Below are 18,792 nucleotides of genomic sequence, written 5' to 3'. Positions count from 1 at the left end.
CTAGCCCTTTAGGAGTCAGTCCCTAACCCTTTAGGAGTCAGTCCCTAAACCCTTTAGGAGTCTGTCCCTAGCCCTTTAGGAGTCAGTCCCTAACCCTTTAGGAGTCAGTCCCTAAACCCTTTAGGAGTCAGTCCCTAAACCCTTTAGGAGTCAGTCCCTAGCCCTTTAGGAGTCTGTCCCTAAACCCTTTAGGAGTCAGTCCCTAACCCCTAACCCTTTAGGAGTCAGTCCCTAACCCTTTAGGAGTCAGTCCCTAACCCTTTAGGGGTCAGTCCCTAACCCTTTAGGAGTCAGTCCCTAAACCCTAACCCTTTAGGAGTCAGTCCCTAACCCTTTAGGAGTCAGTCCCTAACCCTAACCCTTTAGGAGTCAGTCCCTAAACCCTAACCCATTTAGGAGTCAGTCCCTAAACATTTAGGAGTCAGTCCCTAACCCCTAACCCTTTAGGAGTCAGTCCCAAACCCTTTAGGAGTCAGTCCCTAACCCATTTAGGAGTCAGTCCCTAACCCTTTAGGAGTCAGTCCCTAACCCTTTAGGAGTCAGTCCCTAACCCATTTAGGAGTCAGTCCCTAACCCATTTAGGAGTCAGTCCCTAACCCATTTAGGAGTCAGTCCCTAACCCTTTAGGAGTCAGTCCCTAAACCCTAACCCTTTAGGAGTCAGTCCCTAACCCTTTAGGAGTCTGTCCCTAACCCTAACCCTTTAGGAGTCAGTCCCTAACCCTTTAGGAGTCAGTCCCTAACCCTTTAGGAGTCAGTCCCTAACCCTTTAGGAGTCAGTCCCTAACCCTTTAGGAGTCAGTCTCTAAACCCTAACCCATTTAGGAGTCAGTCCCTAACCCTTTAGGAGTCAGTCCCTAACCCCTAACCCTTTAGGAGTCAGTCCCTAACCCATTTAGGAGTCAGTCCCTAACCCTTTAGGAGTCAGTCCCAAACCCTTTAGGAGTCAGTCCCAAACCCATTTAGGAGTCAGTCCCTAACCCTTTAGGAGTCAGTCCCTAACCCCTAACCCTTTTAGGAGTCAGTACCTAACCCTTTTAGGAGTCAGTCCCTAACCCATTTAGGAGTCAGTCCCTAACCCTTTAGGAGTCAGTCCCTAACCCATTAGGAGTCAGTCCCTAACCCTTTAGGAGTCAGTCCCTAACCCTTTAGGAGTCAGTCCCTAACCCTTTAGGAGTCAGTCCCTAACCCCTAACCCTTTAGGAGTCAGTCCCTAACCCTTTAGGAGTCAGTCCCTAACCCTTTAGGAGTCAGTCCCTAACCCTAACCCTTTAGGAGTCAGTCCCTAACCCTAACCCATTTAAGAGTCAGCACCTAACCCATTTAGGAGTCAGTCCCTAACCCTTTAGGAGTCAGTTCCTAACCCTTTAGGAGTCAGTTCCTAACCCTTTAGGAGTCAGTCCCTAACCCCTAACCCTTTAGGAGTCAGTCCCTAACCCTTTAGGAGTCAGTCCCTAACCCATTAGGAGTCAGTTCCAAACCCTTTAGGAGTCAGTACCTAACCCATTTAGGAGTCAGTCCCTAACCCTATAGGAGTCAGTCCCTAACCCTTTAGGAGTCAGTCCCTAACCCTAACCCTTTAGGAGTCAGTCCCTAACCCTAACCCTTTAGGAGTCAGTCCCTAAACCATTTAGGAGTCAGTCCCTAACCCTTTAGGAGTCAGTTCCAAACCCTTTAGGAGTCAGTACCTAACCCATTTAGGAGTCAGTCCCTAACCCCTAACCCTTTTAGGAGTCAGTACCTAACCCTTTTAGGAGTCAGTCCCTAACCCATTTAGGAGTCAGTCCCTAACCCTTTAGGAGTCAGTCCCTAACCCATTAGGAGTCAGTCCCTAACCCTTTAGGAGTCAGTCCCTAACCCTTTAGGAGTCAGTCCCTAACCCTTTAGGAGTCAGTCCCTAACCCCTAACCCTTTAGGAGTCAGTCCCTAACCCTTTAGGAGTCAGTCCCTAACCCTTTAGGAGTCAGTCCCTAACCCTTTAGGAGTCAGTCCCTAACCCTTTAGGAGTCAGTCCCTAACCCTAACCCTTTAGGAGTCAGTCCCTAACCCCTAACCCTTTAGGGGTCAGTCCCTAACCCTTTAGGAGTCAGTCCCTAACCCTTTAGGAGTCCGTCCCTAACCCTTTAGGAGTCAGTCCCTAACCCCTAACCCTTTAGGAGTCAGTCCCTAACCCATTTAGGAGTCAGTCCCTAACCCTTTAGGAGTCAGTCCCAAACCCTTTAGGAGTCAGTCCCAAACCCATTTAGGAGTCAGTCCCTAACCCTTTAGGAGTCAGTCCCTAACCCCTAACCCTTTTAGGAGTCAGTACCTAACCCTTTTAGGAGTCAGTCCCTAACCCTTTAGGAGTCAGTCCCTAACCCATTAGGAGTCAGTCCCTAACCCTTTAGGAGTCAGTCCCTAACCCTTTAGGAGTCAGTCCCTAACCCTTTAGGAGTCAGTCCCTAACCCCTAACCCTTTAGGAGTCAGTCCCTAACCCTTTAGGAGTCAGTCCCTAACCCTTTAGGAGTCAGTCCCTAACCCTAACCCTTTAGGAGTCAGTCCCTAACCCTAACCCATTTAAGAGTCAGCACCTAACCCATTTAGGAGTCAGTCCCTAACCCTTTAGGAGTCAGTTCCTAACCCTTTAGGAGTCAGTCCCTAACCCCTAACCCTTTAGGAGTCAGTCCCTAACCCTTTAGGAGTCAGTCCCTAACCCATTAGGAGTCAGTTCCAAACCCTTTAGGAGTCAGTACCTAACCCATTTAGGAGTCAGTCCCTAACCCTATAGGAGTCAGTCCCTAACCCTTTAGGAGTCAGTCCCTAACCCTAACCCTTTAGGAGTCAGTCCCTAACCCTAACCCTTTAGGAGTCAGTCCCTAAACCATTTAGGAGTCAGTCCCTAACCCTTTAGGAGTCAGTTCCAAACCCTTTAGGAGTCAGTACCTAACCCATTTAGGAGTCAGTCCCTAACCCCTAACCCTTTTAGGAGTCAGTACCTAACCCTTTTAGGAGTCAGTCCCTAACCCATTTAGGAGTCAGTCCCTAACCCTTTAGGAGTCAGTCCCTAACCCATTAGGAGTCAGTCCCTAACCCTTTAGGAGTCAGTCCCTAACCCTTTAGGAGTCAGTCCCTAACCCTTTAGGAGTCAGTCCCTAACCCCTAACCCTTTAGGAGTCAGTCCCTAACCCTTTAGGAGTCAGTCCCTAACCCTTTAGGAGTCAGTCCCTAACCCTAACCCTTTAGGAGTCAGTCCCTAACCCTAACCCATTTAAGAGTCAGCACCTAACCCATTTAGGAGTCAGTCCCTAACCCTTTAGGAGTCAGTTCCTAACCCTTTAGGAGTCAGTCCCTAACCCCTAACCCTTTAGGAGTCAGTCCCTAACCCTTTAGGAGTCAGTCCCTAACCCATTAGGAGTCAGTTCCAAACCCTTTAGGAGTCAGTACCTAACCCTATAGGAGTCAGTCCCTAACCCTTTAGGAGTCAGTCCCTAACCCTAACCCTTTAGGAGTCAGTCCCTAACCCTAACCCTTTAGGAGTCAGTCCCTAAACCATTTAGGAGTCAGTCCCTAACCCTTTAGGAGTCAGTTCCAAACCCTTTAGGAGTCAGTACCTAACCCATTTAGGAGTCAGTTCCTAACCCTTTAGGAGTCAGTCCCTAACCCATTTACGATTCCCTCTATAGAGAATAGGGGGCCATTTGGATTCCCTCTATAGAGAATAGGGGGCCATTTGGATTCCCTATATAGAGAATAGAGGGCCATTTGGATTCCCTATATAGAGAATAGGGGGCCATTTGGATTCCCTCTATAGAGAATAGGGGGCCATTTGGATTCCCTATATAGAGAATAGGGGGCCATTTGGATTCCCTCTATAGAGAATAGGGGGCCATTTGGATTCCCTATATAGAGAATAGGGGGCCATTTGGATTCCCTCTATAGATAATAGGGGGCCATTTGGATTCCCTATATAGAGAATAGGGGGCCATTTGGATTCCCTCTATAGAGAATAGGGGGCCATTTGGATTCCCTATATAGAGAATAGGGGGCCATTTGGATTCCCTATATAGAGAATAGGGGGCCATTTGGGACAGCCATAAAGTAGAACAAAACCAAACACTGTTTCTGTCAACACTGTCAATACTCTTCGATCTAATGTATAAACGGCCCAGATATCACTTCTGATCTAATGTATAAACGGCCCAGATATCACTTCTGATCTAATGTATAAACGGCCCAGATATCACTTCTGATCTAATGTATAAACGGCCCGGTTATCACTTCTGATCTAATGTATAAACGGCCCAGATATCACTTCTGATCTAATGTATAAACGGCCCAGTTATCACTTCTGATCTAATGTATAAACGGGCAAGATATCACTTCTGATCTAATGTATAAACAGGCCAGATATCACTTCTGATCTAATGTATAAACGGGCCAGATATCACTTCTGATCTAATGTATAAACGGGCCAGATATCACTTCTGATCAAATGTATAAACAGGCCAGATATCACTTCTGATCTAATGTATAAACGGCCCAGATATCACTTTTGATCTAATGTATAAACGGGCCAGATATCACTTCTGATCTAATGTATAAACGGCCCGGTTATCACTTCTGATCTAATGTATAAACGGGCCAGATATCACTTCTGATCAAATGTATAAACGGGCAAGATAACTTCTCTTAAAAATGATATAACCCCACACATTCACCATTACAGAAACATCATGTTAAGATACATGATATACACTTAGATTGATATGGTTTTATAAAATCTAAAAATCTACATTTAATATAATTTAAAATGAACTCTCGCTCTGTCATTGTTTGTAAATCCTGATAAAGTTTCATACAAAAACAAAAATATTGTACAAACATGGCAACAGTGAAGACATAAAAATAGACTAAGACAATTTCTTCGGCAGCTATTAAAATAATTGTTAGAGACAGGGAGAGACAGACAGACAGAGAGAGAGAGAGAGAGAGACAGAGAGAGAGAGAGAGAGAGAGAGAGAGAGAGAGAGAGAGAGAGAGAGAGAGAGAGAGAGACAGAGAGGGAGAGAGAGAGAGACAGAGAGGGAGAGACAGAGAGAGACAGAGACACAGTCAGAGGGAGACAGAGACAGAGAGAGAGAGGTAGAAAGAGAGAGCGAGAGAGAGAGAGAGGGAGAGACAGAGACAGAGAGGTAGAGCGAGACAGAGAGAGAGAGAGAGGGAGAGACAGAGAGAGACAGAGACAGAGAGAGGGAGAGACAGAGAGAGAGAGAGACATAGAGAGACAGACAGAGAGAGAGAGAGAGAGAGGAGGGTGTGTTTTTTGTGTATGTGAGAGAGGAAGTGGTAGCGGTAGATTCCAGGGGAGAGGGGGAGGAGACAGTAGTGTCTTGATAAGGACAGTCAGTCACATGACAGCTTCATCTCAGTTCAGACACACCAACAACAGACCTGGCTTAGGCTCAGTAAACCTGGGGAGAGAGGCAGAGAGAGAGAGAGAGGCAGAGAGAGAGAGAGAGAGAGAGAGGGGTGGTAGAAAAAGAGGGGGAGAGGGGGGGAGAGAGAGGGTGAGTGTGTCGCGTTACCTAGTATTGACATAATGATTGTGTAGTAATGACCTGTAGCCCAGTGTGTTGAGGTACCTGTAGCCCTGTGTGTTGAGGTACCTGTAGCCCTGTGTGTTGAGGTACCTGTAGCCCTGTGTGTTGAGGTACCTGTAGCCCAGTGTGTTGAGGTACCTGTAGCCCTGTGTGTTGAGGTACCTGTAGCCCTGTGTGTTGAGGTACCTGTAGCCCAGTGTGTTGAGGTACCTGTAGCCCTGTGTGTTGAGGTACCTGTAGCCCAGTGTGTTGAGGTACCTGTAGCCCTGTGTGTTGAGGTACCTGTAGCCCTGTGTGTTGAGGTACCTGTAGCCCAGTGTGTTGAGGTACCTGTAGCCCAGTGTGTTGAGGTACCTGTAGCCCTATGTGTGTGTGTACCTGTAGCCCAGTGTGTTGAGGTACCTGTAGCCCAGTGTGTTAAGGTACCTGTAGCCCAGTGTGTGTGTGTGTGTGTGTGTGTGTGTACCTGTAGCCCTGTGTGTGTGTGTGTGTGTGTGTGTACCTGTAGCCCTGTGTGTTGAGGTACCTGTAGCCCAGTGTGTTGAGGTACCTGTAGCCCAGTGTGTTGAGGTACCTGTAGCCCTATGTGTGTGTGTACCTGTAGCCCAGTGTGTTGAGGTACCTGTAGCCCAGTGTGTTGAGGTACCTGTAGCCCTATGTTTGTGTGTACCTGTAGCCCAGTGTGTTGAGGTACCTGTAGCCCAGTGTGTTGAGGTACCTGTAGCCCTGTGTGTGTGTACCTGTAGCCCTGTGTGTGTGTTGAGGTACCTGTAGCCCAGTGTGTGTGTTGAGGTACCTGTAGCCCAGTGTGTGTGTTGAGGTACCTGTACCCCAGTGTGTTGAGGTACCTGTAGCCCAGTGTGTTGAGGTACCTGTAGCCCAGTGTGTTGAGGTACCTGTAGCCCAGTGTGTGTGTTGAGGTACCTGTAGCCCAGTGTGTGTGTTGAGGTACCTGTAGCCCAGTGTGTGCGTTGAGGTACCTGTAGCCCAGTGTGTGTGTGTGTGTGTACCTGTAGCCCAGTGTGTGTGTGTACCTGTAGCCCAATGTGTTAAGGTACCTGTAGCCCAATGTGTTGAGGTAGTCTATGACAGCAGGGCGGATACGAGCCACTCCTCCCTGGCTGTGGTTCCCTCTTCCTGTTATAACTGACAGCTGAGACCTACACACACCCTGCTGACACTCTATACGCACACACACACACACACACGCACACACACACACGCGCACACACACGCGCACACACACGCGCACACACACACACACACACAGAAACACACACACACACACAAAGGAGAGGAGGAGAACATGTGGTCACGTTTAGGGAACAAAACTCTCTGTGGTCTTCCTCTCTGACTCCTCTTCATCACGCAGCCTGGAGGTCTAGCTAGGTGTACCTGTGGTCTTCCTCTCTAACACCTCTTCATCACACAGCCTGGAGGTCTAGCTAGGTGTACCTGTGGTCTTCCTCTCTAACACCTCTTCATCACGCAGCCTGGAGGTCTAGCTAGGTTTACCTGTGGTCTTCCTCTCTAACACCTCTTCATCACGCAGCCTGGAGGTCTAGCTAGGTGTACCTGTGGTCTTCCTCTCTAACACCTCTTCATCACGCAGCCTGGAGGTCTAGCTAGGTGTACCTGTGGTCTTCCTCTCTAACACCTCTTCATCGCCCAGCCTGGAGGTCTAGCTAGGTGTACCTGTGGTCTTCCTCTCTAACACCTCTTCATCACGCAGCCTGGAGGTCTAGCTAGGTGTACCTGTGGTCTTCCTCTCTAACACCTCTTCATCACGCAGCCTGGAGGTCTAGCTAGGTGTACCTGTGGTCTTCCTCTAACACCTCTTCATCACACAGCCTGGAGGTCTAGCTAGGTGTACCTGTGGTCTTCCTCTCTAACACCTCTTCATCGCGCAGCCTGGAGGTCTAGCTAGGTTTACCTGTGGTCTTCCTCTCTTAACACCTCTTCATCACTCAGCCTGGAGGTCTAGCTAGGTGTACCTGTGGTCTTCCTCTCTAACACCTCTTCATCACGCAGCCTGGAGGTCTAGCTAGGTGTACCTGTGGTCTTCCTCTCTAACACCTCTTCATCACGCAGCCTGGAGGTCTAGCTAGGTGTACCTGTGGTCTTCCTCTCTTAACACCTCTTCATCACTCAGCCTGGAGGTCTAGCTAGGTGTACCTGTGGTCTTCCTCTCTAACACCTCTTCATCACGCAGCCTGGAGGTCTAGCTAGGTGTACCTGTGGTCTTCCTCTCTAACACCTGTGACAGGTGGAGTAAGGCCTCGTCGACACGCAGCCTGGAGGTCTAGCTAGGTGTACCTGTGGTCTTCCGCTCTAACACCTCTTCATCACACAGCCTGGAGGTCTAGCTAGGTGTGCCTGTGGTCTTCCTCTCTAACACCTCTTCATCACGCAGCCTGGAGGTCTAGCTAGGTGTACCTGTGGTCTTCCTCTCTAACACCTCTTCATCACGCAGCCTGGAGGTCTAGCTAGGTGTACCTGTGGTCTTCCTCTCTAACACCTGTGACAGGTGGAGTAAGGCCTCGTCGACATGCAGTCCGTGGAGATCTAGAACGTTCTGAGGCAGCAGGGAGGAGTTGACCCGCTCAAAGATCTGGGCCGCCGCTCGGTGATTGGCTTCATGCATCTTCTGACCATGGAGATGACCCTGACACACACACATGCACACGCACACACACACACACACAGCTTTTAGACAAGTGTTGTCACGATACCATGGGGGGAGACTGTACCAAAACGATCCCATGGGGGCGACTGTACCAAAACGATACCATGGGGGGGACTGTACCAAAACGATACCATGGGGGGAGACTGTACCAAAACGATACCATGGGTGGGACTGTACCAAAACGATACCATGGGGGAGACTGTACCAAAACCGATACCACGGGGGGGTCTGTACCAAAACGATACCATGGGGGGAGACTCTACCAAAACGATACCATGGGGGAGACTGTACCAAAACGATACCATGGGGGGACTGTACCAAAACGATACCATGGGGGGGACTGTACCAAAACGATACCATGGGGGGAGACTGTACCAAAACGATACCATGGGGGGAGACTGTACCAAAACGATACCATGGGGGGGAGACTGTACCAAAACGATACCATGGGGGGGACTGTACCAAAACGATACCATGGGTGGGGACTGTACCAAAACGATACCATGGGGGGAGACTGTACCAAAACGATACCATGGGGGGGACTGTACCAAAACGATACCATGGGGGGGACTGTACCAAAATGATACCATGGGGGGAGACTGTACCAAAACGATACCATGGGTGGAACTGTACCAAAACGATACCATGGGGGAGACTGTACCAAAACCGATACCATGGGGGGAGACTGTACCAAAACGATACCATGGGGGGACTGTACCAAAACGATACCATGGGGGAGACTGTACCAAAACCGATACCATGGGGGGAGACTGTACCAAAACGATACCATGGGGGGGAGACTGTACCAAAACGATACCATGGTGGGGACTGTACCAAAACGATACCATGGGGGGAGACTGTACCAAAACGATACCATGGGGGAGACTGTACCAAAACGATACCATGGGTGGGGACTGAACCAAAATGATACCATGGGGGGAGACTGTACCAAAACGATACCATGGGGGGGACTGTACCAAAACGATACCATGGGGGGGACTGTACCAAAACGATACCATGGGGGGACTGTACCAAAACGATACCATGGGGGGGACTGTACCAAAACGATACCATGGGGGGAGACTGTACCAAAACGATACCATGGGTGGGACTGTACCAAAACGATACCATGGGGGAGACTGTACCAAAACCGATACCATGGGGGGGACTGTACCAAAACGATACCATGGGGGGACTGTACCAAAACAATACCATGGGGGGACTGTACCAAAACGATACCATGGTGGGGACTGTACCAAAACGATACCATGGGGGGAGACTGTACCAAAACGATACCATGGGGGAGACTGTACCAAAACGATACCATGGGTGGGGACTGTACCAAAACGATACCATGGGGGGAGACTGTACCAAAACGATACCATGGGTGGGGACTGTACCAAAACGATACCATGGGGGGACTGTACCAAAACAATACAATGGGGGGACTGTACCAAAACGATACCATGGGTGGGGACTGTACCAAAACGATTCCATGGGTGGGGACTGTACCAAAACGATACCATGGGGGGAGAATGTACCAAAACGATACCATGGGGGGACTGTACCAAAACGATTCCATGGGTGGGGACTGTACCAAAACGATACCATGGGGGGAGACTGTACCAAAACGATACCATGGGGGGACTGTACCAAAACGATACCATGGGGGGACTGTACCAAAACAATACCATGGGTGGGGACTGTACCAAAACGATACCATTGGGGGACTGTACCAAAACGATACCATGGGGGGACTGTACCAAAACGATACCATGGGGGGACTGTGATTTTCAGGTTTTCACTCTCAAAATCACAATAAAAAAAACAAACAGAAAAACAAGTCTACAACAATTCTTAATCCACATCAGGGAACAGCTTTGGAGGTCTGGAACAAATCTAAAACATGTGGGTTTTAAAGTCACCGAGCACAAAGGAGATCATCTGACTCTGGGTCAGTAGATAAAGGACCTCATCTGACTCTGGGTCAGTAGATAAAGGACCTCATCTGACTCTGGGTCAGTAGATAAAGGACCTCATCTGACTCTGGGTCAGTAGATAAAGGGCCTCATCTGACTCTGGGTCAGTAGATAAAGGACCTCATCTGACTCTGGGTCAGTAGATAAAGGACCTCATCTGACTCTGGGTCAGTAGATTAAGGGCCTCATCTGACTCTGGGTCAGTAGATAAAGGACCTCATCTGACTCTGGGTCAGTAGATAAAGGACCTCATCTGACTCTGGGTCAGTAGATAAAGGACCTCATCTGACTCTGGGTCAGTAGATAAAGGACCTCATCTGACTCTGGGTCAGTAGATAAAGGACCTCATCTGACTCTGGGTCAGTAGATTAAGGGCCTCATCTGACTCTGGGTCAGTAGATAAAGGACCTCATCTGACTCTGGGTCAGTAGATAAAGGACCTCATCTGACTCTGGGTCAGTAGATAAAGGACCTCATCTGACTCTGGGTCAGTAGATAAAGGACCTCATCTGACTCTGGGTCAGTAGATGTCTGTAACCCCCCCCACCCCCCCACCCACCTGTTGTCCATAGTAGGAGGCTACATCTCTGCGTCCCTGTCTGTAACCCCCCCCCCCCCCCCCCGCCTGTTGTCCATAGTAGGAGGCTACATCTTTGCGTCCCTGTCTGTAACCCCCCCCCCCCCCACCTGTTGTCCATAGTAGGAGGCTACATCTCTGCGTCCCTGTCTGTAACCCCCCCCCCCCCCCCCCACCTGTTGTCCATAGTAGGAGGCTACACCTTTGCGTCCCTGTCTGTAACCCCCCCCCCCCCCCCCCCCCCCCCACCTGTTGTCCATAGTAGGAGGCTACATCTTTGCGTCCCTGTCTGTAAGCCCCCCCACCCCCCCCACCTGTTGTCCATAGTAGGAGGCTACATCTTTGCGTCCCTGTCTGTAACCCCCCCCACCCCCCCACCCACCTGTTGTCCATAGTAGGAGGCTACATCTTTGCGTCCCTGTCTGTAACCCCCCCCACCCCCCCACCCACCTGTTGTCCATAGTAGGAGGTTACATCTCTGCGTCCCTGTCTGTAACCCCCCCCCCCCCCCCCCCCCCCCCCACCTGTTGTCCATAGTAGGAGGCTACATCTCTGCGTCCCTGTCTGTAAGCCTCTGCAGCCTTGCTGAAGCTCTCCAGCTGTCTGCCTCTCTGGAGCCTGGCCTCGGCTCGGAAGTCTTCATACTCTGGGTCCTCCACATCCTGGTACTGAGAGAGGGACTGTGGAGGGGGCACTGGAGCTGCTGCACGCTTCTGAGAGGGGGAGGGGGGGTAGAGAGAGGGAGGGGGGGGTAGAGAGAGGGAGGGGGGGGTAGAGAGGGGGAGATAGAGAGGGGGAGGGGGGGTAGAGAGGGGGAGTAGAGATAAACTTTGCTGCTCCAATATATCAACTGCAACAACAGAACACCGACCAGGGTCTGAATCAACAACAGAACACCGACCAGGGTCTGAATCCACCTCTCCGTCAACAACAGAACACTGACCAGGGTCTGAATCCACCTCTCCGTCAACAACAGAACACTGACCAGGGTCCGAATCCACCTCTCTGTCAACAACAGAACACCGACCAGGGTCTGAATCAACAACAGAACACTGACCAGGGTCTGAATCCACCTCTCCGTCAACAACAGAACACTGACCAGGGTCTGAATCCACCTCTCCGTCAACAACAGAACACTGACCAGGGTCCGAATCCACCTCTCTGTCAACAACAGAACACCGACCAGGGTCTGAATCAACAACAGAACACCGACCAGGGTCTGAATTCACCTCTCCGTCAACAACAGAACACTGACCAGGGTCTGAATCCACCTCTCTGTCAACAACAGAACACTGACCAGGGTCTGAATCCACCTCTCCGTCAACAACAGAACACCGACCAGGGTCTGAATCCACCTCTCTGTCAACAACAGAACACCGACCAGGGTCTGAATCAACAACAGAACACCGACCAGGGTCTGAATCCACCTCTCCGTCAACAACAGAACACCGACCAGGGTCTGAATCCACCTCTCCGTCAACAACAGAACACTGACCAGGGTCTGAATCAACAACAGAACACCGACCAGGGTCTGAATCAACAACAGAACACTGACCAGGGTCTGAATCCACCTCTCTGTCAACAACAGAACACCGACCAGGGTCTGAATCCACCTCTCCGTCAACAACAGAACACTGACCAGGATCTGAATCCACCTCTCCATCAACAACAGAACACCGACCAGGGTCTGAATCCACCTCTCTGTCACAACACAACACTGACCAGGGTCTGAATCAACAACAGAACACCGACCAGGGTCTGAATCCACCTCTCTGTCAACAACAGAACACCGACCAGGGTCTGAATCCACCTCTCCATCAACAACAGAACACCAACCAGGGTCTGAATCAACAACAGAACACCGACCAGGGTCTGAATCCACCTCTCCGTCAACAACAGAACACTGACCAGGGTCTGAATCCACCTCTCTGTCAACAACAGAACACTGACCAGGGTCTGAATCAACAACAGAACACCGACCAGGGTCTGAATCAACAACAGAACACCGACCAGGGTCTGAATCCACCTCTCCGTCAACAACAGAACACTGACCAGGGTCTGAATCCACCTCTCCGTCAACAACAGAACACCGACCAGGGTCTGAATCCACCTCTCTGTCAACAACAGAACACCGACCAGGGTCTGAATCAACAACAGAACACCGACCAGGGTCTGAATCAACAACAGAACACCGACCAGGGTCTGAATCAACAACAGAACACTGACCAGGGTCTGAATCCACCTCTCTGTCACAACACAACACTGACCAGGGTCTGAATCAACAACAGAACACCGACCAGGGTCTGAATCCACCTCTCTGTCAACAACAGAACACCGACCAGGGTCTGAATCCACCTCTCCGTCAACAACAGAACACCGACCAGGGTCTGAATCCACCTCTCCATCAACAACAGAACACCGACCAGGGTCTGAATCCACCTCTCTGTCACAACACAACACTGACCAGGGTCTGAATCAACAACAGAACACCGACCAGGGTCTGAATCCACCTCTCTGTCAACAACAGAACACCGACCAGGGTCTGAATCCACCTCTCCATCAACAACAGAACACCGACCATGGTCTGAATCCACCTCTCCATCAACAACAGAACACTGACCAGGGTCTGAATCCACCTCTCCATCAACAACAGAACACCGACCAGGGTCTGAATCCACCTCTCCATCAACAACAGAACACCGACCAGGGTCTGAATCCACCTCTCCGTCAACAACAGAACACCGACCAGGGTCTGAATCAACAACAGAACACCGACCAGGGTCTGAATCCACCTCTCCGTCAACAACAGAACACCGACCAGGATCTGAATCAACAACAGAACACCGACCAGGGTCTGAATCAACAACAGAACACCGACCAGGGTCTGAATCCACCTCTCTGTCAACAACAGAACACTGACCAGGGTCTGAATCCACCTCTCTGTCAACAACAGAACACCGACCAGGGTCTGAATCCACCTCACTGTCAACAACAGAACACCGACCAGGGTCTGAATCAACAACAGAACACCGACCAGGGTCTGAATCCACCTCTCCGTCAACAACAGAACACTGACCAGGGTCTGAATCCACCTCTCTGTCAACAACAGAACACTGACCAGGGTCTGAATCCAACTCAACTCACGCTGTGAGTACGGTGTGTGTGTGTGTGTGTGTGTGTGTGTGTGTGTACCTTGTCTCGTTCCTTGCTGGGAGTACGGGGTGTGTGTGTGTGTACCTTGTCTCGTTCCTTGCTGGGAGTACGGGGGGTGTGCTCTGGGGCCACAACGTTTCTCACAGGACCCTCGTCCAACATAGACCTCAGAAACTGCTCCGTCTGCACCAGACAGTAACTACACACACACACACACACACACACACACACACACACACACACACACACACACACACACACACACACACACACACACACACACACACACACACACACACACACACACACACACACACACACACAGAGGGATATATTAGCTATTATTCACATATGAAACACTAACACACCCCTACCCCGATTTGAAGTTTGTGTGTGTGTGTGTGTGTGTTTATGTGGTGTGTGTGTGTGTGTTTATGTGGTGTGTGTGTGTTTATGTGGTGTGTGTGTGTGTATGTGGTGTGTGTGTGTGTGTGTGTGGTCTCTGTGGACTGTAACTGTGTGTGTGTGTGTGTGTGTGTGTGTGTGTGTGTGTGTGTGTGTGTGTGTGTGTGTGTGTGTTTATGTGGTGTGTGTGTGTGTTTATGTGGTGTGTGTGTGTGTGTGTGTGTGTGTGTGTGTGTATTAACTTGTGGTCTCTGAAGATGTCCTGTAGGAAGTGTCTGTCTATGCTGGGGAACAGGTCAAAGAGCTGAGTCTCCTTCATCATGGCAGCTCCATCTCTCCTGTTAACACCACCTGGACCAGACTGAGGAGGAGGAGGAGGAGGAGGAGGTGAGAGACAGACAGGTCAAAGAGCTGAGTCTCCATCTCTCCTGTTAACACCACCTGGACCAGACTGAGGAGGAGAGAGAGACAGGTCAAAGAGCTGAGTCTCCATCTCTCCTGTTAACACCACCTGGACCAGACTGAGGAGGAGAGAGACAGACAGGTCAAAGAGCTGAGTCTCCATCTCTCCTGTTAACACCACCTGGACCAGACTGAGGAGGAGAGAGAGACAGGTCAAAGAGCTGAGTCTCCATCTCTCCTGTTAACACCACCTGGACCAGACTGAGGAGGAGGAGAGAGACAGACAGGTCAAAGAGCTGAGTCTCCATCTCTCCTGTTAACACCACCTGGACCAGACTGAGGAGGAGGAGGAGGAGGAGGAGGTGAGAGACAGACAGGTCAAAGAGCTGAGTCTCCATCTCTCCTGTTAACACCACCTGGACCAGACTGAGGAGGAGAGAGAGACAGACAGGTCAAAGAGCTGAGTCTCCATCTCTCCTGTTAACACCACCTGGACCAGACTGAGGAGGAGAGAGAGACAGGTCAAAGAGCTGAGTCTCCATCTCTCCTGTTAACACCACCTGGACCAGACTGAGGAGGAGAGAGAGACAGACAGGTCAAAGAGCTGAGTCTCCATCTCTCCTGTTAACACCACCTGGACCAGACTGAGGAGGAGGAGAGAGACAGACAGGTCAAAGAGATGAGTCTCCATCTCTCCTGTTAACACCACCTGGACCAGACTGAGGAGGAGAGAGAGACAGACAGGTCAAAGAGCTGAGTCTCCATCTCTCCTGTTAACACCACCTGGACCAGACTGAGGAGGAGGAGAGAGAGACAGGTCAAAGAGCTGAGTCTCCATCTCTCCTGTTAACACCACCTGGACCAGACTGAGGAGGAGAGAGAGACAGGTCAAAGAGCTGAGTCTCCATCTCTCCTGTTAACACCACCTGGACCAGACTGAGGAGGAGAGAGAGACAGGTCAAAGAGCTGAGTCTCCATCTCTCCTGTTAACACCACCTGGACCAGACTGAGGAGGAGGAGAGAGACAGACAGGTCAAAGAGCTGAGTCTCCATCTCTCCTGTTAACACCACCTGGACCAGACTGAGGAGGAGGAGGAGGAGGAGGAGGTGAGAGACAGACAGGTCAAAGAGCTGAGTCTCCATCTCTCCTGTTAACACCACCTGGACCAGACTGAGGAGGAGAGAGAGACAGACAGGTCAAAGAGCTGAGTCTCCATCTCTCCTGTTAACACCACCTGGACCAGACTGAGGAGGAGAGAGAGACAGACAGGTCAAAGAGCTGAGTCTCCATCTCTCCTGTTAACACCACCTGGACCAGACTGAGGAGGAGGAGAGAGACAGACAGGTCAAAGAGATGAGTCTCCATCTCTCCTGTTAACACCACCTGGACCAGACTGAGGAGGTGAGAGACAGACAGGTCAAAGAGATGAGTCTCCATCTCTCCTGTTAACACCACCTGGACCAGACTGAGGAGAGAGAGACAGACAGGTCAAAGAGATGAGTCTCCATCTCTCCTGTTAACACCACCTGGACCAGACTGAGGAGAGAGAGACAGACAGGTCAAAGAGATGAGTCTCCATCTCTCCTGTTAACACCACCTGGACCAGACTGAGGAGGAGAGAGAGACAGGTCAAAGAGATGAGTCTCCATCTCTCCTGTTAACACCACCTGGACCAGACTGAGGAGGAGAGAGAGAGAGAGACAGGTCAAAGAGATGAGTCTCCATCTCTCCTGTTAACACCACCTGGACCAGACTGAGGAGGAGAGAGACAGACAGGTCAATGAGCTGAGTCTCCATCTCTCCTGTTAACACCACCTGGACCAGACTGAGGAGGAGAGAGAGACAGGTCAAAGAGCTGAGTCTCCATCTCTCCTGTTAACACCACCTGGACCAGACTGAGGAGGAGAGAGACAGACAGGTCAAAGAGCTGAGTCTCCATCTCTCCTGTTAACACCACCTGGACCAGACTGAGGAGGAGAGAGACAGACAGGTCAAAGAGCTGAGTCTCCATCTCTCCTGTTAACACCACCTGGACCAGACTGAGGAGGAGAGAGAGACAGACAGGTCAAAGAGATGAGTCTCCATCTCTCCTGTTAACACCACCTGGACCAGACTGAGGAGGAGAGAGAGACAGGTCAAAGAGATGAGTCTCCATCTCTCCTGTTAACACCACCTGGACCAGACTGAGGAGGAGAGAGAGAGAGAGACAGGTCAAAGAGATGAGTCTCCATCTCTCCTGTTAACACCACCTGGACCAGACTGAGGAGGAGAGAGACAGACAGGTCAATGAGCTGAGTCTCCATCTCTCCTGTTAACACCACCTGGACCAGACTGAGGAGGAGAGAGAGACAGGTCAATGAGCTGAGTCTCCATCTCTCCTGTTAACACCACCTGGACCAGACTGAGGAGGAGGAGGAGGAGGAGGAGGAGGTGAGAGACAGACAGGTCAAAGAGCTGAGTCTCCATCTCTCCTGTTAACACCACCTGGACCAGACTGAGGAGGAGAGAGAGACAGGTCAATGAGCTGAGTCTCCATCTCTCCTGTTAACACCACCTGGACCAGACTGAGGAGGAGGAGGAGGAGGAGGAGGAGGAGAGAGACAGACAGACAGGTCAAAGAGATGAGTCTCCATCTCTCCTGTTAACACCACCTGGACCAGACTGAGGAGGAGAGAGAGAGACAGACAGGTCAAATCAGAAGGTGAAAGGGTGATGCCAGTGTGTGTATATACATGCCAGTGTGTGTGTGTGTGTGTATATGCCAGTGTGTGTGTGTGTGTGTGTGTGTGTGTGTGTGTTACCCTCTCCATGTTCTCCTGTAGAGCCCGTTCTTCAGTCATGATGTCCCTGAGAGAGACATGAGGGCGGGACACACTCCAGTGGTCCAGGATTGGCAACTCATCCCGAGACTCCGATTGGCCGCTCGGAGACGCAAAGCCGTCTGGACCAATCAGGAAGTGAGCTGGGCGTGACCCGTCCCTGAGCCCGGTTTTGGCCGTCTGTGATTCGCCCCAGTGGACAGAGCCTGGTAAAACCAGGAAGTAGAGCAGGATAGAACAGGAAAACATGGGTAATGGAGTTTTAGTTTACCCGTAGTTTTGTAGTTTTTAGGACTTTAAAACAAACTGTAACTTGTGAAAGCTTAACATATATCAATTCTACACGGATGATGTATCAGTAAATCTATATTATATTACAGTAACACACAAAACTATTCAACAAATTAACAACAATGATTTGATGACCATGACGCCTTAGTTTGTGTGTGTGTGTTACCTGGGTCAGTGTGGTGTGTGTGTGTGTTACCTGGGTCAGTGGTGTGTGTGTGTGTTACCTGGGTCGGTGGGGTGTGTGTGTGTCTGCTTGTGTGTGTGTGTGTGTGTTACCTGGGTCAGTAGTGTGTGTGTGTGTGTGTGTGTGTGTGTGTACTCACTCTCTTGTAGTAGATGGTAGGAGAGTGCTGCTTGTCTCTGCTTCTCCTAGAAAGACAACCGCAGACTTAAAACACACACCACTGACCCAGGTAACACACACACACACACACACACACACACACACACACACACACACACACACACACCTGACCGAGGTAACACACACACACAAGCAGACACACACACACACACACACTACCGACCCAGGTAACACACACCCCATCGACCCGGGTAACACACACCCCACCGACCCGGGTAACACACACACCCCCGACCCAGGTAACACACACACACACACACCACACTGACCCAGGTAACACACACATACCCCCCACTGACCCAGGTAACACAAACACACACCACCGACCCAGGTAACACACACACCCCCGACCCAGGTAACACACACCCCACCGACCCAGGTAACACACACACCCCACCGACCCAGGTAACACACACCCCACCTGACCCAGGTAACACACCCCCCACCTGACCCAGGTAACACACACACCCCACCTGACCCAGGTAACACACACACCCCACCTGACCCAGGTAACACACACACCCCACCTGACTCAG

The 18,792-nt window shown here is 50.7% G+C and overlaps 1 protein-coding gene across 1 annotated transcript in view; it reads right to left on the bottom strand.

The window, feature by feature from the left end:
- Positions 1 to 5,941: 5,941 nt before the first annotated feature.
- Positions 5,942 to 18,792, bottom strand: part of LOC139375507 (NEDD4-binding protein 2-like) — a 33,393-nt gene continuing 20,542 nt past the window's right edge. Inside the window, exons 11-18 of the mRNA XM_071117339.1 lie at positions 18,216 to 18,261; positions 17,584 to 17,807; positions 14,622 to 14,740; positions 14,059 to 14,173; positions 11,346 to 11,534; positions 8,076 to 8,244; positions 6,614 to 6,761; positions 5,942 to 5,957 (exon numbers count right to left, since the gene is read on the bottom strand). Coding sequence (XP_070973440.1) covers positions 5,942 to 5,957; positions 6,614 to 6,761; positions 8,076 to 8,244; positions 11,346 to 11,534; positions 14,059 to 14,173; positions 14,622 to 14,740; positions 17,584 to 17,807; positions 18,216 to 18,261 — 1,026 coding nt within the window. The remainder of the gene's footprint in view (positions 5,958 to 6,613; positions 6,762 to 8,075; positions 8,245 to 11,345; positions 11,535 to 14,058; positions 14,174 to 14,621; positions 14,741 to 17,583; positions 17,808 to 18,215; positions 18,262 to 18,792) is intronic.

Source organism: Oncorhynchus clarkii, chromosome 19, assembly GCF_045791955.1.
Source record: "Oncorhynchus clarkii lewisi isolate Uvic-CL-2024 chromosome 19, UVic_Ocla_1.0, whole genome shotgun sequence".
Lineage (NCBI taxonomy): Eukaryota > Metazoa > Chordata > Actinopteri > Salmoniformes > Salmonidae > Oncorhynchus > Oncorhynchus clarkii.
This window is presented reverse-complemented; position numbering and strand designations above follow the sequence as displayed.